At 50.1% G+C, this 20444-nt stretch overlaps 1 protein-coding gene across 1 annotated transcript in view; it reads left to right on the top strand.

Moving 5' to 3' along the window:
• itga11b (integrin, alpha 11b) overlaps window positions 1-20318 on the top strand; it is a 24395-nt gene extending 4077 nt beyond the window's left edge. Inside the window, 12 exon segments of the mRNA XM_062460756.1 lie at window positions 170-255; window positions 701-905; window positions 1060-1158; window positions 2999-3072; window positions 3189-3272; window positions 3557-3641; window positions 3737-3850; window positions 4053-4136; window positions 4946-5056; window positions 8733-8828; window positions 18484-18597; window positions 19733-20318. Coding sequence (XP_062316740.1) covers window positions 170-255; window positions 701-905; window positions 1060-1158; window positions 2999-3072; window positions 3189-3272; window positions 3557-3641; window positions 3737-3850; window positions 4053-4136; window positions 4946-5056; window positions 8733-8828; window positions 18484-18597; window positions 19733-19804 — 1224 coding nt within the window. The 3' untranslated portion in view covers window positions 19805-20318.
• The last annotated feature ends 126 nt before the right edge of the window (window positions 20319-20444 follow it).

The following is a 20444-nucleotide window of genomic DNA, read 5'->3' as shown; positions in this document are numbered from 1 at the left end:
CAGTTGATTACTACTGTCTGAGTTTTCCCGGTAGTTTAGTCCTTGTCTTCTCTGAGGGTTCAGGTTGGGTTAGGTGCAGTTTCATGGGCGTATGTGAAGCCCTCTGTGATACTGCTTGTATAAAGGGCTGTGCTCCTAAGATGTGAAGTGGTTCCTGTCTGTGTTACAGCTCCCCTTCTGGAACGGCTGTGAGGGGGAAGACAGCTGTGTCCCTGACCTCTCCCTGCACAGCCACACTGATCTGCTGGACACCACGTGAGTTGCTAGCATAAACACACACACACACAGTCTGTCACACTCACACACAGTCTCACACACACACACACACAGTCTCTCACACACACAGTCTGTCACACTCACACACAGTCTCACACACACACACACAGTCTCTCACACACACAGTCTCACACACACACACGCACACACACACACACAGTCTCTCTCACACACACACACAGTCTCAAACACACACAGTCTCTCACACACACAGTCTCTATCACACACACACACACAGTCTCAAACACACACAGTCTCTCACACACACAGTCTCACACACACACACACACACACACACAGTCTCACACACACACACACACACACACAGTCTCTCTCTCTCACACACACACACACACACACACACACACACAGTCTCTCACACACACTCCCAGGCTGGACTGAGAGCTCCACCTCTTGTCTGAAGGCAGTTCTGTGGCTTGCGGGAGCACTCGTCCCTGACTCTGTGTCGTCACCGTGGAGACGCGGCGAGGTCGGAGCGGGTGGTGGAGGCCGCCCGCAGGAAGATGGCTGTCTACGGTCGCCTTGACAACCGAGGAGAGAACGCCTACCGCGCCACCCTCCGCATCTCTCTCTCCTCCAACCTGCTCTTCTCCAGCCTCATAGTGAAGGTGAGCCTCAGCAGGGGGCAGGTGAGCCTCGGCAGGGGTCTAATGTGTTCTACTGTCTGTGTTCTACTGTCTGTGTTCTACTGTCTGTGTTCTACTGTCTGTGTTCTACTGTCTGTGTTCTACTGTCTGTGTTCTACTGTCTTCTGCCCTGCAGGACAAGTCAGACATCAAGATAGAGTGCCCCTCCGAGGACAGACAGTGGAACAAGAGGACATGCAACGTCAGCGCTCCCTTTATGAGGTCCCAGGCCCAGGTACTGCCTCATGTCTGCCTCATGAGGCCCAGGTACTGCCTCAGGTCTGCCCTAAGGTCTGGCTCATGTCTGCCTCATGTCTGCCTCATGTCTGCCTCATGAGGCCCAGGTACTGCCTCAGGTCTGCCCTAAGGTCTGGCTCATGTCTGCCTCATGTCTGCCTCATGAGGCCCAGGTACTGCCTCAGGTCTGCCCTCAGGTCTGCCTCATGTCTGCCTCATGAGGCCCAGGTACTGCCTCAGGTCTGCCCTCAGGTCTGCCTCATGTCTGCCTCATGAGGCCCAGGTACTGCCTCAGGTCTGCCCTCAGGTCTGCCTCATGTCTGCCTCATGAGGCCCAGGTACTGCCTCAGGTCTGCCCTCAGGTCTGCCTCATGTCTGCCTCATGAGGCCCAGGTACTGCCTCAGGTCTGCCCTCAGGTCTGCCTCATGTCTGCCTCATGAGGCCCAGGTACTACTGTCTGGTAGCCATATCAGTCTCCTTAGTGTAGACGACACTTCAGCTTGTGTGAACTGCTCAGCTAGAAGAAACACCACCAGAGTCCAGCCACTCGTAGCAGTGACATGGTTTGAATGAACGGTTATTTCCCGGCTTGTTAGAGCAGGCGGAGGGAGGCACCAGCACCAGTCCTGGCATCTGGCTTCTCCTCTACAGCAGGCTGTCCCTGCAGAGATGGCTGGATGCTGGATTTAATTGCCAACACTCTGGTTCAGGTTCTTACTGGCTTCCCCTGGTAAGGCTCGATGTGGATCAGGTGTTTTTTAGCCTGAGGCAGAACCACAATGGCGTGCCAAACTAAACATGCTTCTGCTAGTGAAACCCAGAAACCTACACCAGCCACTCCTGTGTGCTGCAGGTACCACCCGTCTGTCTGTCTGTGTGGTGATCTGTCTGTCTGTTTGTCTGTGTGAGTGGTGATCTGGCTGTCTGTCTGGCTGTCTGTGTGGTGATCTGTCTGTCTGTCTGTCTGTGTGTGTCTGTCTGTGTGGTGATCTGTCTGTCTGTTTGTCTGTGTGTGTGGTGATCTGTCTGTCTGTCTGTCAGGTGATCTGTCTGTCTGTCTGTCTGACTGTCTGTCTGTGTGGTGATCTGTCTGTCTGTATGTGTGGTGATCTGTCTGTCTGTGTGTGTGGTGATATGTCTGTCTGTCTGCCTGTCTGTCTGTTGGGGGAATGTCTGTCTGTGTGTGTGTGTGTGGTAATCTGTGTCAAAAATATTAATCTATCAAGCATTGCACAGTCAGTCGATGAACAAGTTAAGAAAGCTTTATTGCTTGCGGCCTCAAGGAGACAAAACATCACACGCCATTGTGCTACAAAGAATGTCTGGTTCACAAGTCTTCAGGTAAGACTATTTATTGGTGAGAAGTCTCCGCCCCTGCATATCAGCTGTCAATATGATCGATCCCAGAGACAGAGTGCACGTGCACGTGGAAACTTACAGAGTTCTCCGACCCTAGGCTTGACCATATGATTCACTCAACACAGATAAGGTTTATTGCACCGCTAGTATGATAATGGTCAACCTAGGTCAGTTTGTTTACGTAAGCCTAGTGTCATCTATAGGTCATGTTTGGGGGTAGGCCTCTCTTTGCACACAAGGAATACTGAACACAGAATCATTCTTATACAGGATAACAGTTAAATCTTTAACTTTTCTAACAATCTGTCTGTCTGTGTGGTGATCTGTCTGTCTGTGTGGTGATCTGTCTGTCTGTGTGGGGATCTGTCTGTCTGTCTGTCTGTGTGTGTGTGTGTGTGGTGATCTGTCTGTCTGTGTGTATGTCTGTGTGTATGTGTGTGTGTGTTGAGGATTAAGGGTTTATATTTTTCTGCTCCAGGTGTTTTTCCATCTGGAGCTCCAGTTCAGCTCCATCTTTTTGGACCATGTGAGAGTTGTCTTGGAAACCGCCAGGTGAGGGTGCTATGATACCGTAGAGCAGGTACCTCTGAATCCTGAACTACCAGACTACCATGTAGATCTCATCTCCTAGCAGAGAGCCTGTCAATTTAGCTTGTCTTCCTCTGCAGCGATGGGCAGGAGATCAACCCTGACGACAATGTCAACAACATCTTCCACCCTCTTAAATATGAAGCAGACCTTCTGTTCACAAGGTGGGTTCCAGCCAGTTAATCTACTCTCTATATCCGAGAAGTCAACCAGACAAGCGTTGACAGTGGTGACATTTTCACTGGCTGTTGCAGCACGATGGCTTCTGAATGCACGTCAGTCTCACGTTCGCTTAGATTTCTGGGATGTTGGTTTGAATCGTTTGAAGACCGTTTCTTTTCTCTCTCCCCCACCCCCCTCCCCCCACCCCCTTATCTCTCCCCCACCCCCCCTTATCTCTCCCCAACCTCCTCTTCCCCCACCCCCCTTATCTCTCCCCCCACCCCAGAGATCCCAACTCTCCACGCTTTGACATCCAGACAGACTCTGACAAAACTGGCAACCTCGGACCCCTGTTCAACCTCACCTACCATGTGAGTTCACACAGCTGCGATCAACATCACAAAGCTGCATCCTTTGTCACCTCTTCATACACTTTGGACGTGGTGGTTGGTGTGTCTTTCTCCAGATCCAGAACCTTGGCTTCTTCTCAGTGACAGACCTTCAGTTTGCTGTGGATGCCTGCGCCATAACCGCATCTGGGAACCATCTTCTCCAAATCACCAGCTTCCACATCGATCAGGTGACAGATTAATTTTGAGTTGCCGGTTATAAATGGTCCGTCTCCAATAAGTAACATTGTACCTGTTTATCAGGCAAGTAAACACAGTAACCAGTGTGACTCATCAGATGATGAACCCACTATGCAGCATATTGACTATTAAACAGGTGGGGGCTGAACTGTCTGGTTTGATATTCCTCCCGACCCTCTCTCTCTTCCACAGGCAGTGGACTCCCACTGTGTCCTCCCTCGCTCTCTGTCTCCAGGACAGGTTTCTCCTGAGGACCTCTCCTCCCTCCCTCAGATGGTAAACACTGCTGCTCTGTTCTACTGTGCTCTACTGTACTCTGCTCTACCCTGCTCTACTGTGCTCTACTGTACTCTGCTCTACCCTGCTCTACTGTGCTCTGCTCTACTCTGCTCTGTTCTACTGTGCTCTACTGTGTTCTGCTCTACTCTGCTCTGTTCTACTGTGCTCTACTGTGTTCTGCTCTACCCTGCTCTACTGTGCTCTGCTCTACTATGCTCTGTTCTACTGTGCTCTACTGTGTTCTGCTCTACCCTGCTCTACTGTACTCTGCTCTGTTCTGCTCTGTTCTACTGTGCTCTACTGTGTTCTGCTCTACCCTGCTGTATTGTACTCTGCTCTGCTCTACTCTGATCTACTCTATTCTGCTCTGCTCTGCCTGCTGCTCACCTTCAGCTCTGACATCTGCAAGAACTCTGGAACTACTAGGTCCTTCTCCTCGACAGTTTCCAAGACGCCTATCTAAGCCGATAATAAATAATCTAACCTCTGATAAATACATTTTATATGAGCTACTATTCTTATGAATAATTTACGCTATACAGTATAATATAAATACAGATTAGACAAATGTAATGATACTAAATAATTCACCTGGAAACTGCTAAGCTAAGAATAACAAGAACGAATACCTGAAGCCTGGCTGTGTGTGAAATTAGTTGAGGACAGTGGGGTGAGATGAAGTTAGATGGAGTTCTGTGTGCATGTCTTCCCTGAACTACCCAGCTACCTTCATGACCTCCCTGGGTGTTGGGATGTAACGGCTGTCTGTGTCATTAACACAGTCTGGTGCTTGTTGAACTCTCCAGAACCACTCCAACAGCAAGACTGTGTCTGTGCAGTGCCGTTTGTCCCTGCCTGCGTACCGCGAGACCAAGGTGACGATCATGGTCCGACTGCACCTCCAGGCCCTGCTGGCTGTGAGTAAACATGGTGTCTGTTTCTGCATGAAACATGGTGTCTGTTTCTGCATGAAACATGGTGTCTGTTTCTGCATGAAACATGGTGTCTGTTTCTGCATGAAACATGGTGTCTGTTTCTGCATGAAACATGGTGTCTGTTTCTGCATGAAACATGGTGTCTGTTTCTGCATGAAACATGGTGTCTGTTTCTGCATGAAACATGGTGTCTGTTTCTGCATGAAACATGGTGTCTGTTTCTGCATGAAACATGGTGTCTGTTTCTGCATGAAACATGGTGTCTGTTTCTGCATGAAACATGGTGTCTGTTTCTGCATGAAACATGGTGTCTGTTTCTGCATGAAACATGGTGTCTGTTTCTGCATGAAACATGGTGTCTGTTTCTGCATGAAACATGGTGTCTGTTTCTGCATGAAACATGGTGTCTGTTTCTGCATGAAACATGGTGTCTGTTTCTGCATGAAACATGGTGTCTGTTTCTGCATGAAACATGGTGTCTGTTTCTGCATGAAACATGGTGTCTGTTTCTGCATGAAACATGGTGTCTGTTTCTGCATGAAACATGGTGTCTGTTTCTGCATGAAACATGGTGTCTGTTTCTGCATGAAACATGGTGTCTGTTTCTGCATGAAACATGGTGTCTGTTTCTGCATGAAACATGGTGTCTGTTTCTGCATGAAACATGGTGTCTGTTTCTGCATGAAACATGGTGTCTGTTTCTGCATGAAACATGGTGTCTGTTTCTGCATGAAATGTAGAAAAGGAGAAAGTTGTGATGAGAAAGTATTCTTCCTTGTTCTGAACTGTGGAAGAGAGTTCAACCTGTCTCCTCTTGCTACAGTAGTGTTCCCCACCGTCAGACATCATCCATACTGCCCCAATCCCCGGGGGGGTCTGTTCAAGCAGACAGGCCGTCACTAAGTGTACTTTCTCCTCTCAATTGCAGTGAAACTCACTCTCTCCATCACTAAAATACCACGCACTATTTCCTTTCGGAATATAAAGAATATCAACCCCGCCACGCTCACTTCAAGTATCCACTCCTCCTGTTTCCCTGACACTGACAATCTATCCCTCACCCTCGATGAACTGGTCTCTCATTACAACACGGGACTCCATAATATTCTTAATTCCCTTGCCCCGTTAAAAACCAGATCTGCCTCCTTTTCCGTCTCCGCCCCTTGGTTCACCCCCGATCTTCGTCTCATGAAAGCCAAAGGTCGGCAACTTGAGCGTCTTCACAGGAAAACCGGACTCACTATTCACAAAGATATGTACAATAACCACATCTTATGTTACAAGGACTCCATTGCTAGCACCAAAACCAACTACTACTCCAGTATAATCACTGCCAATAAAGGAAACTCCAAGACACTGTTCTCCTTACTCAACAATATCACCCAACCCCAGGACATTCTTCCCCTCACCTGTATACAACCTCCTTCTGCAACTCCATCATGTCCTTTTTCAATGAAAAAATCAATAACATCCACCAATACCTTGGATCAATCCCTCAGCTCAGCTTCTCAACAGACTACCACCCATGTACAGACTCATTCTCCTCCTTCCAGCTCCCTGCTCTTTCAGATATCACTGAACTCATCCTGAAATCATAGCCATCCACTTGCCAACTTAACCCCTTGCCACACAATTTGTTAAAGCCTGCCTTCCCTCCCTGGTCCCCCTCATTTCTGCTATCATCCACTCCTCTCTCAGCACTGGAACTGTCCCTAAATCCTTCAAAAATGCTGCCATTACCCCAATTCTGAAAAAACCTGGTGCCGACCCCTCCAACTTCAATAACTTCTGTCCTATATCCAATCTACCTTTCATCTCCAAAATCCTGGAAAAAACAGTTGCCTCTCAACTCCATTCTCACCTATCCCGCAATAACCTTTATTAACAGTTCCAGTCCGGTTTCCGCCCACTCCATAGCACTGAAACAGCACTTCTCAAAATCACTAACGATCTCCTCATGGCAGCTGATTCTGGACTATTAACCATCCTCATCCTCCTCGACCTGAGTGCAGCCTTTGACACCATCTGTCACACCACCCTCCTCCACAGGCTCTCTTCGATCGGCATCACCCACACTCCGTTAAACTGGTTCACATCTTACCTTTCTGACCGCACTCAGTTCATCCAACTCAAGAGTTTTAAATCCACTCCCTCCTCTGTCACTTCAGGTGTGCCCCAGGGCTCTGTCCTGGGGCCCCTACTCTTCATCATTTACCTCCTTCCCCATGGCAATATCTTTCGCAAATTCAACATTCACTTTCACTGTTATGCTGATGACACCCAGCTCTACCTTTCTACCAAACCCTCGTCCACTCTCCCACCCACCTCCCTTACTGATTGCATAGCTGAAATAAGAATCTGGTTCACCCAAAACTTCCTCAAATTAAGCAGTAATAAAAGCGAGGTTCTGCTCATTGGCACCAAATCCACTTTATCCAAAACCGACAGTTTTTCTCTTATTATTGACAACTCCTCCGTTTCACCATCCCCCAAGGTTAAGAGTCTGGGTGTCATCCTTGACAGCACACTGTCCTTTCAGCCACACATCAATTACATCACCCGGTCTGCCTACTTTCATCTGAGAAACATCAACCGTCTCCGCCCCTCCCTTACCCCCCACACTGCCGCCATTCTTGTACACAGTCTCGTCACCTCCCGTTTAGATTATTGCAACTCCCTCCTTTTTGGCCTCTCTCACAAATCCCTCCATAAACTTCAACTGGTCCAGAATTCAGCTGGCCGCATTATAACCCGCACCCCCTCTATCCACCACATCACTCCTGTCCTTCAACAGCTCCACTGGCTCCCAGTCCAGTCTTGCATACAATACAAGATTCTCCTGTTTACATTTAAGGCCATCCACCACCTCACCCCCCCATATTTGTCTGATCTCCTCCAGGGTCCCACTACCTCCCGTTCCCTCAGATCCTCTTCCTCCATACACCTGTCTGTCCCCTCTGCCCGTCTCACTACCATGGGTAGAGCATTCAGCCGCTCTGCTCCCCGTCTCTGGAACTCACTACCACCCCAACTCAGAAATATAGATTAATTCCCCCATTTCAAATCACAACTCAAAACACATCTCTTTACTACTGCTTATTCCACGTAATGTCATTTGCACTGCTTCCTTCTGTTGTTTTTAATGTTATATTTCAAATTTTTCTGCTGCTTTTAGTGGTTTTATATACCTCTGTACGGTGTCCTTGAGTGCCGAGAACGGCGCCTTGGAAATAAAATGTATTATTATTATTATTACTACTTTATGTCGCTGTAGTATTATTTTCGCACCTGTCAGCTGAGATGTTTACTGCGATGCGTCTCGTAAATGTACAGCCCCTTTCTTGGCTCCGACCGTCTACATCCTGTAGAACTCTGCAAGTCTACATCCTGTAGAACTCTGCACGTCTACATCCTGTAGAATTCTGCACGACTACATCCTGTAGAACTCTTCACGTCTACATCCTGTAGAATTCTTCTGATCCTCCATCTCCTGCTGCACTTTCTACATGCTCTGTTCATCGGTCGCTTTGGATCACAGCATCTGATGAATAAATAAAATGCTGCTAAATGTGATGTTTTGCCACCTCAGAATAACGGTTGGAAATCCCCCCCCCCCCCCCCCCCATCTCTGATGTGTGTCTCTCTCTCTCTCCGGCAGGTGAAGTTCAGGTCTCTGGCACTGGTGACATCTGCCTCCATCCAGCTAGGCCCTTCCTCCCCCATGTTCCTGCAGGAGGAGAGGCCTGTTCGACAGGTAGGCCCAGCACTCCACCCCCTGCTGCATCACAGACCAGCTGGCACTTGGTCACAGTGCACACTGCCTTCCTTCAGTCAGAGGTCAAGCTGGTGAACTAGGAGGATCAGAAATGTTGTGGATTCTAATCAACTTTTAGTTAGAACGCCAGGCCCGCACATAGAAATTGCCACTGAAAAGGTCCAGTGAATGGGCCCACCCAAAATAGGGCTTTACTTATATTAAAGGTCCCATGACATGAAATGTTCACTTTAGGAGGTTATTTGACATTAATATGAGTTCCCCTAGCCTGCCTTTGGTCCCCCAGTGGCTAGACATTTCGATAGGTGTAAACAAAGCCCTGAGTATTATTTTACGCCTTTGAGAAAATGAAAGCTGAAACGCTCAGTTTTGAAAATGATGGTGGCAGTTAGTCCCGCCTCTTTCTTCCTCATAGCATTTAAAGCTACAGACACAGAAACAGCAAGTCCTGAGGAAAGCTCATTGTGGGACTGCTCGTAGTGGCTGTAATTCTGCACCAAGGCTGAATTTCGGGAAAGAAACTTCAGATACAGTATTAAGGGACCACTAAGGCCTATATAAAAGCATCCAAAAACAGCATGTCGTGGGACCTTTAAGCATCCGCGCGTGTGCCATCTCTCTCCTACATAAAACATTATTATCTGAGTCTGATGCCCGTGACCGAGTAGAACAAGTCATAGAGAGCTTGGCTGCATACTCTGCCGTCACAGATTTACACATTAATAGTAGCTCTGCCACTGTTTTAGTCATTGTTTGACATCAAGTTGCTCAGTCTGTGATGCGTCCTCTAAAGACCCGGCAATTCAATCAATTTCCCGGCACATTTGCAATGTAATGCAATGCATATGTGCACACCGCCCCCTACCGAACAAGATGGGTAGCTCGGTCAGCAGGGAGCTGAAGAAGAGCGGCTACTGACGTCACTCTGCTGCGCCGCTCAGAATGCTTTTTCGTTCATTTTGCATTTCTGCAAATGCATTTGAATTGTGGTCACGATTTTGCAGCCACGTTCTTGAAATGAAAATGCATTTCTGGAAATGCATTTGAATTTGAATTGTGGTCACGATTTTGCAGCCACGTTCTTGAAAATGAAAATGCATTTCTGGAAATGCATTTGAATTTGAATTGTGGTCACGATTTTGCAGCCACATTTTTAAAATGAAAATGCATTTCTGGAAATGCATTTGAATTTTCAAATTTAACATTTTAAATTGAATTTAGGTATCTATTTGCTGGGGCATATTTTGAAAATTAAATCTCAAATGTCTATTTCTTTTTCATTTTAATTAAGTGAAAGATTGAGCACTCTTGAAGAAGAAAATTAAAATGCAAATAGGATGATTGATTACTAATTTCATTTATGAGTCAAATAATGCAGCCACATTCTTAAAATGCAAATGCATTTGCATTTGAATTTTGGTAACGATTTGCTTCCATACGGTTTAGGCTGAAATTAATTATTTTCATGAACAGATTGACAAAGTTTAGGCTGTGGCAATGAAGTTCAGGTTAGTAGTCAGATAGTTTCACCTATTGAAAGACTTTTGATTTAAGTAAGGGGAGTGCCGAACATGTTCTGTCGCCGTTTGACTTCCTAAACAGCTGTGGAGATGTTTTTGTTAGCTACTCACTAGTGTCTCGGGTAGGCTACAGCGTTGCAGTGAGCTACACTGGTTTGAAACCACAGGTAATGGTAATTTCACCAACAAATCGTTTACTAATGTCATAATAAATCCTACAACGAAAATGTATTTGTGAGGAATGTTTATTTTAACGATTGAAAACAGATACGTCATAGACCACTGTAGTATGTGTTGCCCGGGCAACACAGGCTAATGTCATGATGCTAATACTTCAGTGAAATAGTAGACTACTGTTTCCGAAAGTAGATGTACTTCCTTAATAATATCAGCTTATATTGTACATTACACATCACAATTGTGTGTCATATCACAAAGTAAAATTAGTAAATAGTTATCACCCTGGCCTCTTTGCTTGTGGCGTTTCTGCAGCTGCCTTGCAGTAAATCAGTTAGCTTAGCTATCTCCCAGAAGTTAACGAGCTGCTAAACTAATGTTCTGCTAGAGGTAGTTACGCGAGTTTTCGTGACGTTAGTGACGTTAGTAACGTCAGTGACTGTGGCTAGCAAATTAGCCACCGTTAGCTTCACTTTTCGCCACAAAAACTTAACTTGAGCCTAAACCATGCAACGGAACGTAAATCCCAATAGAAGCAACTCAATCGCTACCAAGACGAAACTTTTGACACCTAGGTTGTCTATGTAGGCCAAATATTGACTGAGTTTTAGGGGGGCAAAAAGAATAATAAAATAATAATAACTAGAGAGGGTACAATTTCTGGGGAAATTGTAGGGTGTGCTTGCTTGCGTCGGTTGCAGGTGGGTCCGTCCTCTAAGTTTTTCCCTTCTAGTGATATTTTCAAGCATTTAGCCTACTCATATTGCATATTTCATTAAGAACACCCTTTGAAACAGCTGCGAACCCCCTTTGAAACAAGCTACTGTAACAACGTTGTCACTGGCAGTATGGAATCGCGATTCAAACAGTACCGTCTGTTAACTGAAAATATGCCCCCCAAAACGTAAATAAGTTTGACATTAATGTAGGGGGAAATGGCTAATTCAAAATAAGTTTGCTAGAGGCAAGCTAGCTGCTGTTGCTCCACAGTTCACTGATTGTTTGAAAGCGCCGGAAATGAGAACGTTTCTTTTGACATAAAGTTTAGCTGTGGCATTGAAGACAGTACTACACACTGCCAGTGGGCGAGCCGAGTCTGACTGAGGCTAACGTCAAAACAAGCCGCGGTGTCACTCAAATTCCAAGTTTTACACAAATCACAAAAATATGCTGACCCGCTGGCTATCTTCGCAATCGCCATATCTTTAAAACACTGCCCTCCTTCTGATTTTTGATGTAGAATTGACCCTGGTACGAAATTAAGAAAATACTCATCAGAGATCGACAACAGCTGACACAATCGTCAACGGAGGCTGACGGGGCTCTCACGTAGCAAACCAATCAAAGTTTTTACAGCAACCTACATTAAAATCTCACCATCTGGCTGTCTTCACAATAGTCATATCGTCATAACATTGCCCTCCTTCTGTTTTTTGGTGTAGAATTGACCGAACTATAAAATTACGAAAATACTAAACTACTATGACGCTTCCATGGCTGCCGCCTAGGCAGTCTCACGGGTGACCCGCACTCGCTCAAATTACAAAGACTTTCACGACCTAAATAAAAAATCAGAGATTGCAGTTCCACTCGAAATTGCTTTCTCAACAAAACCCAATGGTTGGTAATTTTGGGGGTTGGCATTTTTCACTCATAATCCAAGCTCCAATTTGCGTGCTAGAACGTCTCTATCACGTTGTATCCATGCGTCGTTGCTAACGTGTGCTGACGTAGTGACGTAGGCTAGCATTGGTACCCTTCGTCAACAGAAGACACTTTTTGCCACAAAAACGTTGTAACCTCCTAAACTGTGCAACGGAGTGTAAATAAAAATACAAGCAACTCAATCGCTACCAAGACGAAACTTTTGACACCTAGGTTGTCTATGTAGTCCAAATATTGACTGAGTTTTAGGGGGGCAAAAATAAATAATAAATATATATGTGAGAGAACAAAGGTTGTGCTCTCGCCGAAGGCTTGAGCACACCCAATAATATATATGTGAGAGAACAAAGGTTGTGCCCTTGCCGAAGGCAAAGCACACCCAACTAGATTATTTGTGGCACAGCGGCTGGGCCCCAGAAAGCTTTCTCCCCTTATGGGCGGGTTAGTGTGTAGTGAGGAGCTGTAGGGTGCTGGGAGGGTTAGTGTGTAGTGAGGAGCTGTAGGGCGCTGGGAGGGTTAGTGTGTAGTGAGGAGCTGTAGGGTGCTGGGAGGGTTAGTGTGTAGTGAGGAGCTGTAGGGTGCTGGGAGGGTTAGTGTGTAGTGAGGAGCTGTAGGGTGCTGGGAGGGTTAGTGTGTAGTGAGGAGCTGTAGGGTGCTGGGAGGGTTAGTGTGTAGTGAGGAGCTGTAGGGTGCTGGGAGGGTTAGTGTGTAGTGAGGAGCTGTAGGGCGCTGGGAGGGTTAGTGTGTAGTGAGGAGCTGTAGGGTGCTGGGAGGGTTAGTGTGTAGTGAGGAGCTGTAGGGTGCTGGGAGGGTTAGTGTGTAGTGAGGAGCTGTAGGGTGCTGGGAGGGTTAGTGTGTAGTGAGGAGCTGTAGGGTGCTGGGAGGGTTAGTGTGTAGTGAGGAGCTGTAGGGCGCTGGGAGGGTTAGTGTGTAGTGAGGAGCTGTAGGGTGCTGGGAGGGTTAGTGTGTAGTGAGGAGCTGTAGGGTGCTGGGAGGGTTAGTGTGTAGTGAGGAGCTGTAGGGTGCTGGGAGGGTTAGTGTGTAGTGAGGAGCTGTAGGGTGCTGGGAGGGTTAGTGTGTAGTGAGGAGCTGTAGGGTGCTGGGAGGGTTAGTGTGTAGTGAGGAGCTGTAGGGTGCTGGGAGGGTTAGTGTGTAGTGAGGAGCTGTAGGGTGCTGGGAGGGTTAGTGTGTAGTGAGGAGCTGTAGGGTGCTGGGAGGGTTAGTGTGTAGTGAGGAGCTGTAGGGTGCTGGGAGGGTTAGTGTGTAGTGAGGAGCTGTAGGGTACTGGGAGGGTTAGTGTGTAGTGAGGAGCTGTAGGGTGCTGGGAGGGTTAGTGTGTAGTGAGGAGCTGTAGGGTGCTGGGAGGGTTAGTGTGTAGTGAGGAGCTGTAGGGTGCTGGGAGGGTTAGTGTGTAGTGAGGAGCTGTAGGGTGCTGGGAGGGTTAGTGTGTAGTGAGGAGCTGTAGGGTGCTGGGAGGGTTAGTGTGTAGTGAGGAGCTGTAGGGTGCTGGGAGGGTTAGTGTGTAGTGAGGAGCTGTAGGGTGCTGGGAGGGTTAGTGTGTAGTGAGGAGCTGTAGGGTGCTGGGAGGGTTAGTGTGTAGTGAGGAGCTGTAGGGTGCTGGGAGGGTTAGTGTGTAGTGAGGAGCTGTAGGGTGCTGGGAGGGTTAGTGTGTAGTGAGGAGCTGTAGGGTGCTGGGAGGGTTAGTGTGTAGTGAGGAGCTGTAGGGTGCTGGGAGGGTTAGTGTGTAGTGAGGAGCTGTAGGGTGCTGGGAGGGTTAGTGTGTAGTGAGGAGCTGTAGGGTGCTGGGAGGGTTAGTGTGTAGTGAGGAGCTGTAGGGCGCTGGGAGGGTTAGTGTGTAGTGAGGAGCTGTAGGGTGCTGGGAGGGTTAGTGTGTAGTGAGGAGCTGTAGGGTGCTGGGAGGGTTAGTGTGTAGTGAGGAGCTGTAGGGTGCTGGGAGGGTTAGTGTGTAGTGAGGAGCTGTAGGGCGCTGGCAGGGTTAGTGTGTAGTGAGGAGCTGTAGGGTGCTGGGAGGGTTAGTGTGTAGTGAGGAGCTGTAGGGTGCTGGGAGGGTTAGTGTGTAGTGAGGAGCTGTAGGGTGCTGGGAGGGTTAGTGTGTAGTGAGGAGCTGTAGGGTGCTGGGAGGGTTAGTGTGTAGTGAGGAGCTGTAGGGTGCTGGGAGGGTTAGTGTGTAGTGAGGAGCTGTAGGGTGCTGGGAGGGTTAGTGTGTAGTGAGGAGCTGTAGGGTGCTGGGAGGGTTAGTGTGTAGTGAGGAGCTGTAGGGTGCTGGGAGGGTTAGTGTGTAGTGAGGAGCTGTAGCGTGCTGGGAGGGTTAGTGTGTAGTGAGGAGCTGTAGGGTGCTGGGAGGGTTAGTGTGTAGTGAGGAGCTGTAGGGTGCTGGGAGGGTTAGTGTGTAGTGAGGAGCTGTAGGGTGCTGGGAGGGTTAGTGTGTAGTGAGGAGCTGTAGGGTGCTGGGAGGGTTAGTGTGTAGTGAGGAGCTGTAGGGTGCTGGGAGGGTTAGTGTGTAGTGAGGAGCTGTAGGGTGCTGGGAGGGTTAGTGTGTAGTGAGGAGCTGTAGGGTGCTGGGAGGGTTAGTGTGTAGTGAGGAGCTGTAGGGTGCTGGGAGGGTTAGTGTGTAGTGAGGAGCTGTAGGGTGCTGGGAGGGTTAGTGTGTAGTGAGGAGCTGTAGGGTGCTGGGAGGGTTAGTGTGTAGTGAGGAGCTGTAGGGTGCTGGGAGGGTTAGTGTGTAGTGAGGAGCTGTAGGGTGCTGGGAGGGTTAGTGTGTAGTGAGGAGCTGTAGGGTGCTGGGAGGGTTAGTGTGTAGTGAGGAGCTGTAGGGTGCTGGGAGGGTTAGTGTGTAGTGAGGAACTGTAGGGCGCTGGGAGGGTTAGTGTGTAGTGAGGAGCTGTAGGGTGCTGGGAGGGTTAGTGTGTAGTGAGGAGCTGTAGGGTGCTGGGAGGGTTAGTGTGTAGTGAGGAGCTGTAGGGTGCTGGGAGGGTTAGTGTGTAGTGAGGAGCTGTAGGGTGCTGGGAGGGTTAGTGTGTAGTGAGGAGCTGTAGGGTGCTGGGAGGGTTAGTGTGTAGTGAGGAGCTGTAGGGTGCTGGGAGGGTTAGTGTGTAGTGAGGAACTGTAGGGTGCTGGGAGGGTTAGTGTGTAGTGAGGAGCTGTAGGGTGCTGGGAGGGTTAGTGTGTAGTGAGGAGCTGTAGGGTGCTGGGAGGGTTAGTGTGTAGTGAGGAGCTGTAGGGTGCTGGGAGGGTTAGTGTGTAGTGAGGAGCTGTAGGGTGCTGGGAGGGTTAGTGTGTAGTGAGGAGCTGTAGGGTGCTGGGAGGGTTAGTGTGTAGTGAGGAGCTGTAGGGTGCTGGGAGGGTTAGTGTGTAGTGAGGAGCTGTAGGGTGCTGGGAGGGTTAGTGTGTAGTGAGGAGCTGTAGGGTGCTGGGAGGGTTAGTGTGTAGTGAGGAGCTGTAGGGTGCTGGGAGGGTTAGTGTGTAGTGAGGAGCTGTAGGGTGCTGGGAGGGTTAGTGTGTAGTGAGGAGCTGTAGGGTGCTGGGAGGGTTAGTGTGTAGTGAGGAGCTGTAGGGTGCTGGGAGGGTTAGTATGTAGTGGGGAGCTGTAGGGTGCTGGGAGGGTTAGTGTGTAGTGAGGAGCTGTAGGGTGCTGGGAGGGTTAGTGTGTAGTGAGGAGCTGTAGGGCGCTGGGAGGGTTAGTGTGTAGTGAGGAGCTGTAGGGTGCTGGGAGGGTTAGTGTGTAGTGAGGAGCTGTAGGGTGCTGGGAGGGTTAGTGTGTAGTGAGGAGCTGTAGGGTGCTGGCAGGGTTAGTGTGTAGTGGGGAGCTGTAGGGTGCTGGGAGGGTTAGTGTGTAGTGAGGAGCTGTAGGGTGCTGGGAGGGTTAGTGTGTAGTGAGGAGCTGTAGGGTACTGGGAGGGTTAGTGTGTAGTGAGGAGCTGTAGGGTGCTGGGAGGGTTAGTGTGTAGTGAGGAGCTGTAGGGTACTGGGAGGGTTAGTGTGTAGTGAGGAGCTGTAGGGCGCTGGGAGGGTTAGTGTGTAGTGAGGAGCTGTAGGGTGCTGGGAGGGTTAGTGTGTAGTGAGGAGCTGTAGGGTGCTGGGAGGGTTAGTGTGTAGTGAGGAGCTGTAGGGCGCTGGGAGGGTTAGTGTGTAGTGAGGAGCTGTAGGGTGCTGGGAGGGTTAGTGTGTAGTGAGGAGCTGTAGGGTGCTGGGAGGGTTAGTGTGTAGTGAGGAGCTGTAGGGCGCTGGGAGGGTTAGTGTGTAGTGAGGAGCTGTAGGGCGCTGGGAGGGTTAGTGTGTAGTGAGGAGCTGTAGGGTGCTGGGAGGGTTAGTGTGTAGTGAGGAGCTGTAGGGTGCTGGGAGGGTTAGTGTGTAGTGAGGAGCTGTAGGGTGCTGGGAGGGTTAGTGTGTAGTGAGGAGCTGTAGGGTGCTGGGAGGGTTAGTGTGTAGTGAGGAGCTGTAGGGTACTGGGAGGGTTAGTGTGTAGTGAGGAGCTGTAGGGTGCTGGGAGGGTTAGTGTGTAGTGAGGAGCTGTAGGGTGCTGGCAGGGTTAGTCTTAGTGTGTAGTGAGGAGCTGTAGGGTGCTGGCAGGGTTAGTGTGTAGTGAGGAGCTGTAGGGTGCTGGCAGGGTTAGTCTTAGTGTGTAGTGAGGAGCTGTAGGGTGCTGGCAGGGTTAGTGTGTAGTGAGGAGCTGTAGGGTGCTGGCAGGGTTAGTCTTAGTGTGTAGTGAGGAGCTGTAGGGTGCTGGGAGGGTTAGTGTGTAGTGAGGAGCTGTAGGGTGCTGGGAGGGTTAGTGTGTAGTGAGGAGCTGTAGGGTGCTGGGAGGGTTAGTGTGTAGTGAGGAGCTGTAGGGTGCTGGGAGGGTTAGTGTGTAGTGAGGAGCTGTAGGGTGCTGGGAGGGTTAGTGTGTAGTGAGGAGCTGTAGGGCGCTGGGAGGGTTAGTGTGTAGTGAGGAACTGTAGGGTGCTGGGAGGGTTAGTGTGTAGTGAGGAGCTGTAGGGTGCTGGGAGGGTTAGTGTGTAGTGAGGAGCTGTAGGGTGCTGGGAGGGTTAGTGTGTAGTGAGGAGCTGTAGCGTGCTGGGAGGGTTAGTGTGTAGTGAGGAGCTGTAGGGTGCTGGGAGGGTTAGTGTGTAGTGAGGAGCTGTAGGGTGCTGGGAGGGTTAGTGTGTAGTGAGGAGCTGTAGGGTGCTGGGAGGGTTAGTGTGTAGTGAGGAGCTGTAGGGTGCTGGGAGGGTTAGTGTGTAGTGAGGAGCTGTAGCGTGCTGGGAGGGTTAGTGTGTAGTGAGGAGCTGTAGGGTGCTGGGAGGGTTAGTGTGTAGTGAGGAGCTGTAGGGTGCTGGGAGGGTTAGTGTGTAGTGAGGAGCTGTAGGGCGCTGGGAGGGTTAGTGTGTAGTGAGGAACTGTAGGGTGCTGGGAGGGTTAGTGTGTAGTGAGGAGCTGTAGGGTGCTGGGAGGGTTAGTGTGTAGTGAGGAGCTGTAGGGTGCTGGGAGGGTTAGTGTGTAGTGAGGAGCTGTAGGGTGCTGGGAGGGTTAGTGTGTAGTGAGGAGCTGTAGCGTGCTGGGAGGGTTAGTGTGTAGTGAGGAGCTGTAGGGTGCTGGGAGGGTTAGTGTGTAGTGAGGAGCTGTAGGGTGCTGGGAGGGTTAGTGTGTAGTGAGGAGCTGTAGGGTGCTGGGAGGGTTAGTGTGTAGTGAGGAGCTGTAGCGTGCTGGGAGGGTTAGTGTGTAGTGAGGAGCTGTAGGGTGCTGGGAGGGTTAGTGTGTAGTGAGGAGCTGTAGGGTGCTGGGAGGGTTAGTGTGTAGTGAGGAGCTGTAGGGTGCTGGGAGGGTTAGTGTGTAGTGAGGAGCTGTAGGGTGCTGGGAGGGTTAGTGTGTAGTGAGGAGCTGTAGCGTGCTGGGAGGGTTAGTGTGTAGTGAGGAGCTGTAGGGTGCTGGGAGGGTTAGTGTGTAGTGAGGAGCTGTAGGGTGCTGGGAGGGTTAGTGTGTAGTGAGGAGCTGTAGGGTGCTGGGAGGGTTAGTGTGTAGTGAGGAGCTGTAGGGTGCTGGGAGGGTTAGTCTTAGTGTGTAGTGAGGAGCTGTAGGGTGCTGGCAGGGTTAGTGTTAGTGTGTAGTGAGGAGCTGAAAGATTCTATAGATATATAGACGGATAGATGGACAGAGAGACATAGAAAGGACTCTCCATAGATAGGATAATCACTTGTCAGAGTCGAGTGCTTTCCCTGCTAACCCCCTGTCTGTCCTCCAGGCCTGAGCTCATCTGTGGTTTTGCTCTGCAGATAATCCTGGAGATGAGCAGGAAGGAAGATTCTAGAATCCCCATCTGGATTATAGTAGGCAGCTCTCTGGGCGGTCTGCTACTGCTCTCACTGCTGGTCCTGGCATTGTGGAAGGTACACACACACACACACACACACACACACACACGCTCACACACGCACACACACACACACACGCTCACACACGCACACACACGCACACACACACACACACACACACACACACACACACGCTCACACACGCACACACACACACACACACACACACGCTCACACACGCACACACACGCACACACACGCACACACACGCACACACACACACGCTCACACACGCACACACACGCACACACACACACGCTCACACACGCACACACACGCTCACACACGCTCACACACACACACACACGCTCACACACACACACACACGCTCACACACGCACACACACACACACACACGCTCACACACGCACACACACACACACACGCTCACACACGCACACACACACGCACACGCACACACACACGCACACACACACACACACGCACACACACGCTCACACACGCTCACACACGCTCACACACGCACACACACGCACACACGCTCACACACGCACACACACACGCACACACACACGCACACACACGCTCACACACGCACACACACGCACACACACACGCTCACACACGCACACACACACGCTCACACACGCACACACACACGCTCACACAGGCACAAACACACGCTCACACACGCACACACACACGCTCACACACGCACACACACACGCTCACACAGGCACACACGCTCACACACGCACACACACACGCTCACACACGCACACACACACGCTCACACACGCACACACACACGCTCACACACGCACACACACACGCTCACACAGGCACATGCTCATGGGCACACACACACAGCACACATCACATTATACAAGATTATACTTCAGCCTTTACAATAGCTGCAGAGGATCATATATATGTGCAGTGGATTACCTGTTCCCTAAACCTTTAACCCCCTCATTCTGCTTCACTACGGTTCCATACAGGACTGCACACAATCACAACCCTGCAGGCCTTGCTATTCTGACTGAAAATAAATAGGAATGTGATGAGAAATTAATTGGGGAAGAAAAAGTACCTGACTGCTAGAATTTATGAGACGCGTATGTCAAACCTGCACAGATTTGCATCTTGCTGTATGAAGAACAAGAGTTTCCTTCTCTCTCCCGTCCAGCTCGGCTTCTTCAACAGACGCCAGAGGAGGGAGGAGCAGGAAGCCAATGGAAAGACTTCGGATGAGCGGTAACCATGGCAACCGGCTGCGTGGGCCAGACAGCCCAATCGCTCAGGGACCCCCCCCCCCCCCCCCCACCCCCCCAGCCTTGCTGTGAGGCCACCCCCCCAGCCTTGCTGTGAGGCCACCCCCCCAGCCTTGCTGTGAGGCCACCCCCCCGGCCTTGCTGTGAGGCCACCCCCCCAGCCTTGCTGTAAGGCCACCCCCCCGGCCTTGCTGTGAGGCTGTCCTGTGAATGCAGATCCAGATAGGGACGTGCAGTGCTGAACAGGCACAGAGGCTGTCGTGCTGTGTAAGACAAGTACAGGGCTGCTTTATACGTCCTCCCTGTTCTACCAGCTGTTGTGGCTTCCTCACCTCAGTGGAAGCACCTGTGGCTGGGCTGTGGGTGCCTGGTCCAGCCGCAAGACCCCCTGCCTCTGACCCCCGGCCTCTGACCCCCGGCCTCGGACCGCTTCAGAATGGACAACACAGGCAGCCTGTGTCACATCTGGATCTCTAACCTTTCACTATCACACCAGCAAGGCCTGAGTCACTATCACACCAGCAAGGCCTGAGTCACTATTAGAGCCCGACCGATAAAGGATTTTTAAGGCCGATACCGATACAAATATTTGGTGATTTAAAAATCCGATATTCCGATATCGGCCGA

The sequence above is a fragment of the Osmerus eperlanus genome, chromosome 5 (assembly GCF_963692335.1).
Source record: "Osmerus eperlanus chromosome 5, fOsmEpe2.1, whole genome shotgun sequence".
NCBI lineage: Eukaryota > Metazoa > Chordata > Actinopteri > Osmeriformes > Osmeridae > Osmerus > Osmerus eperlanus.
Note: the sequence above shows the minus strand (reverse complement) of the source record. Positions and strands in the feature narration are given on the sequence as shown.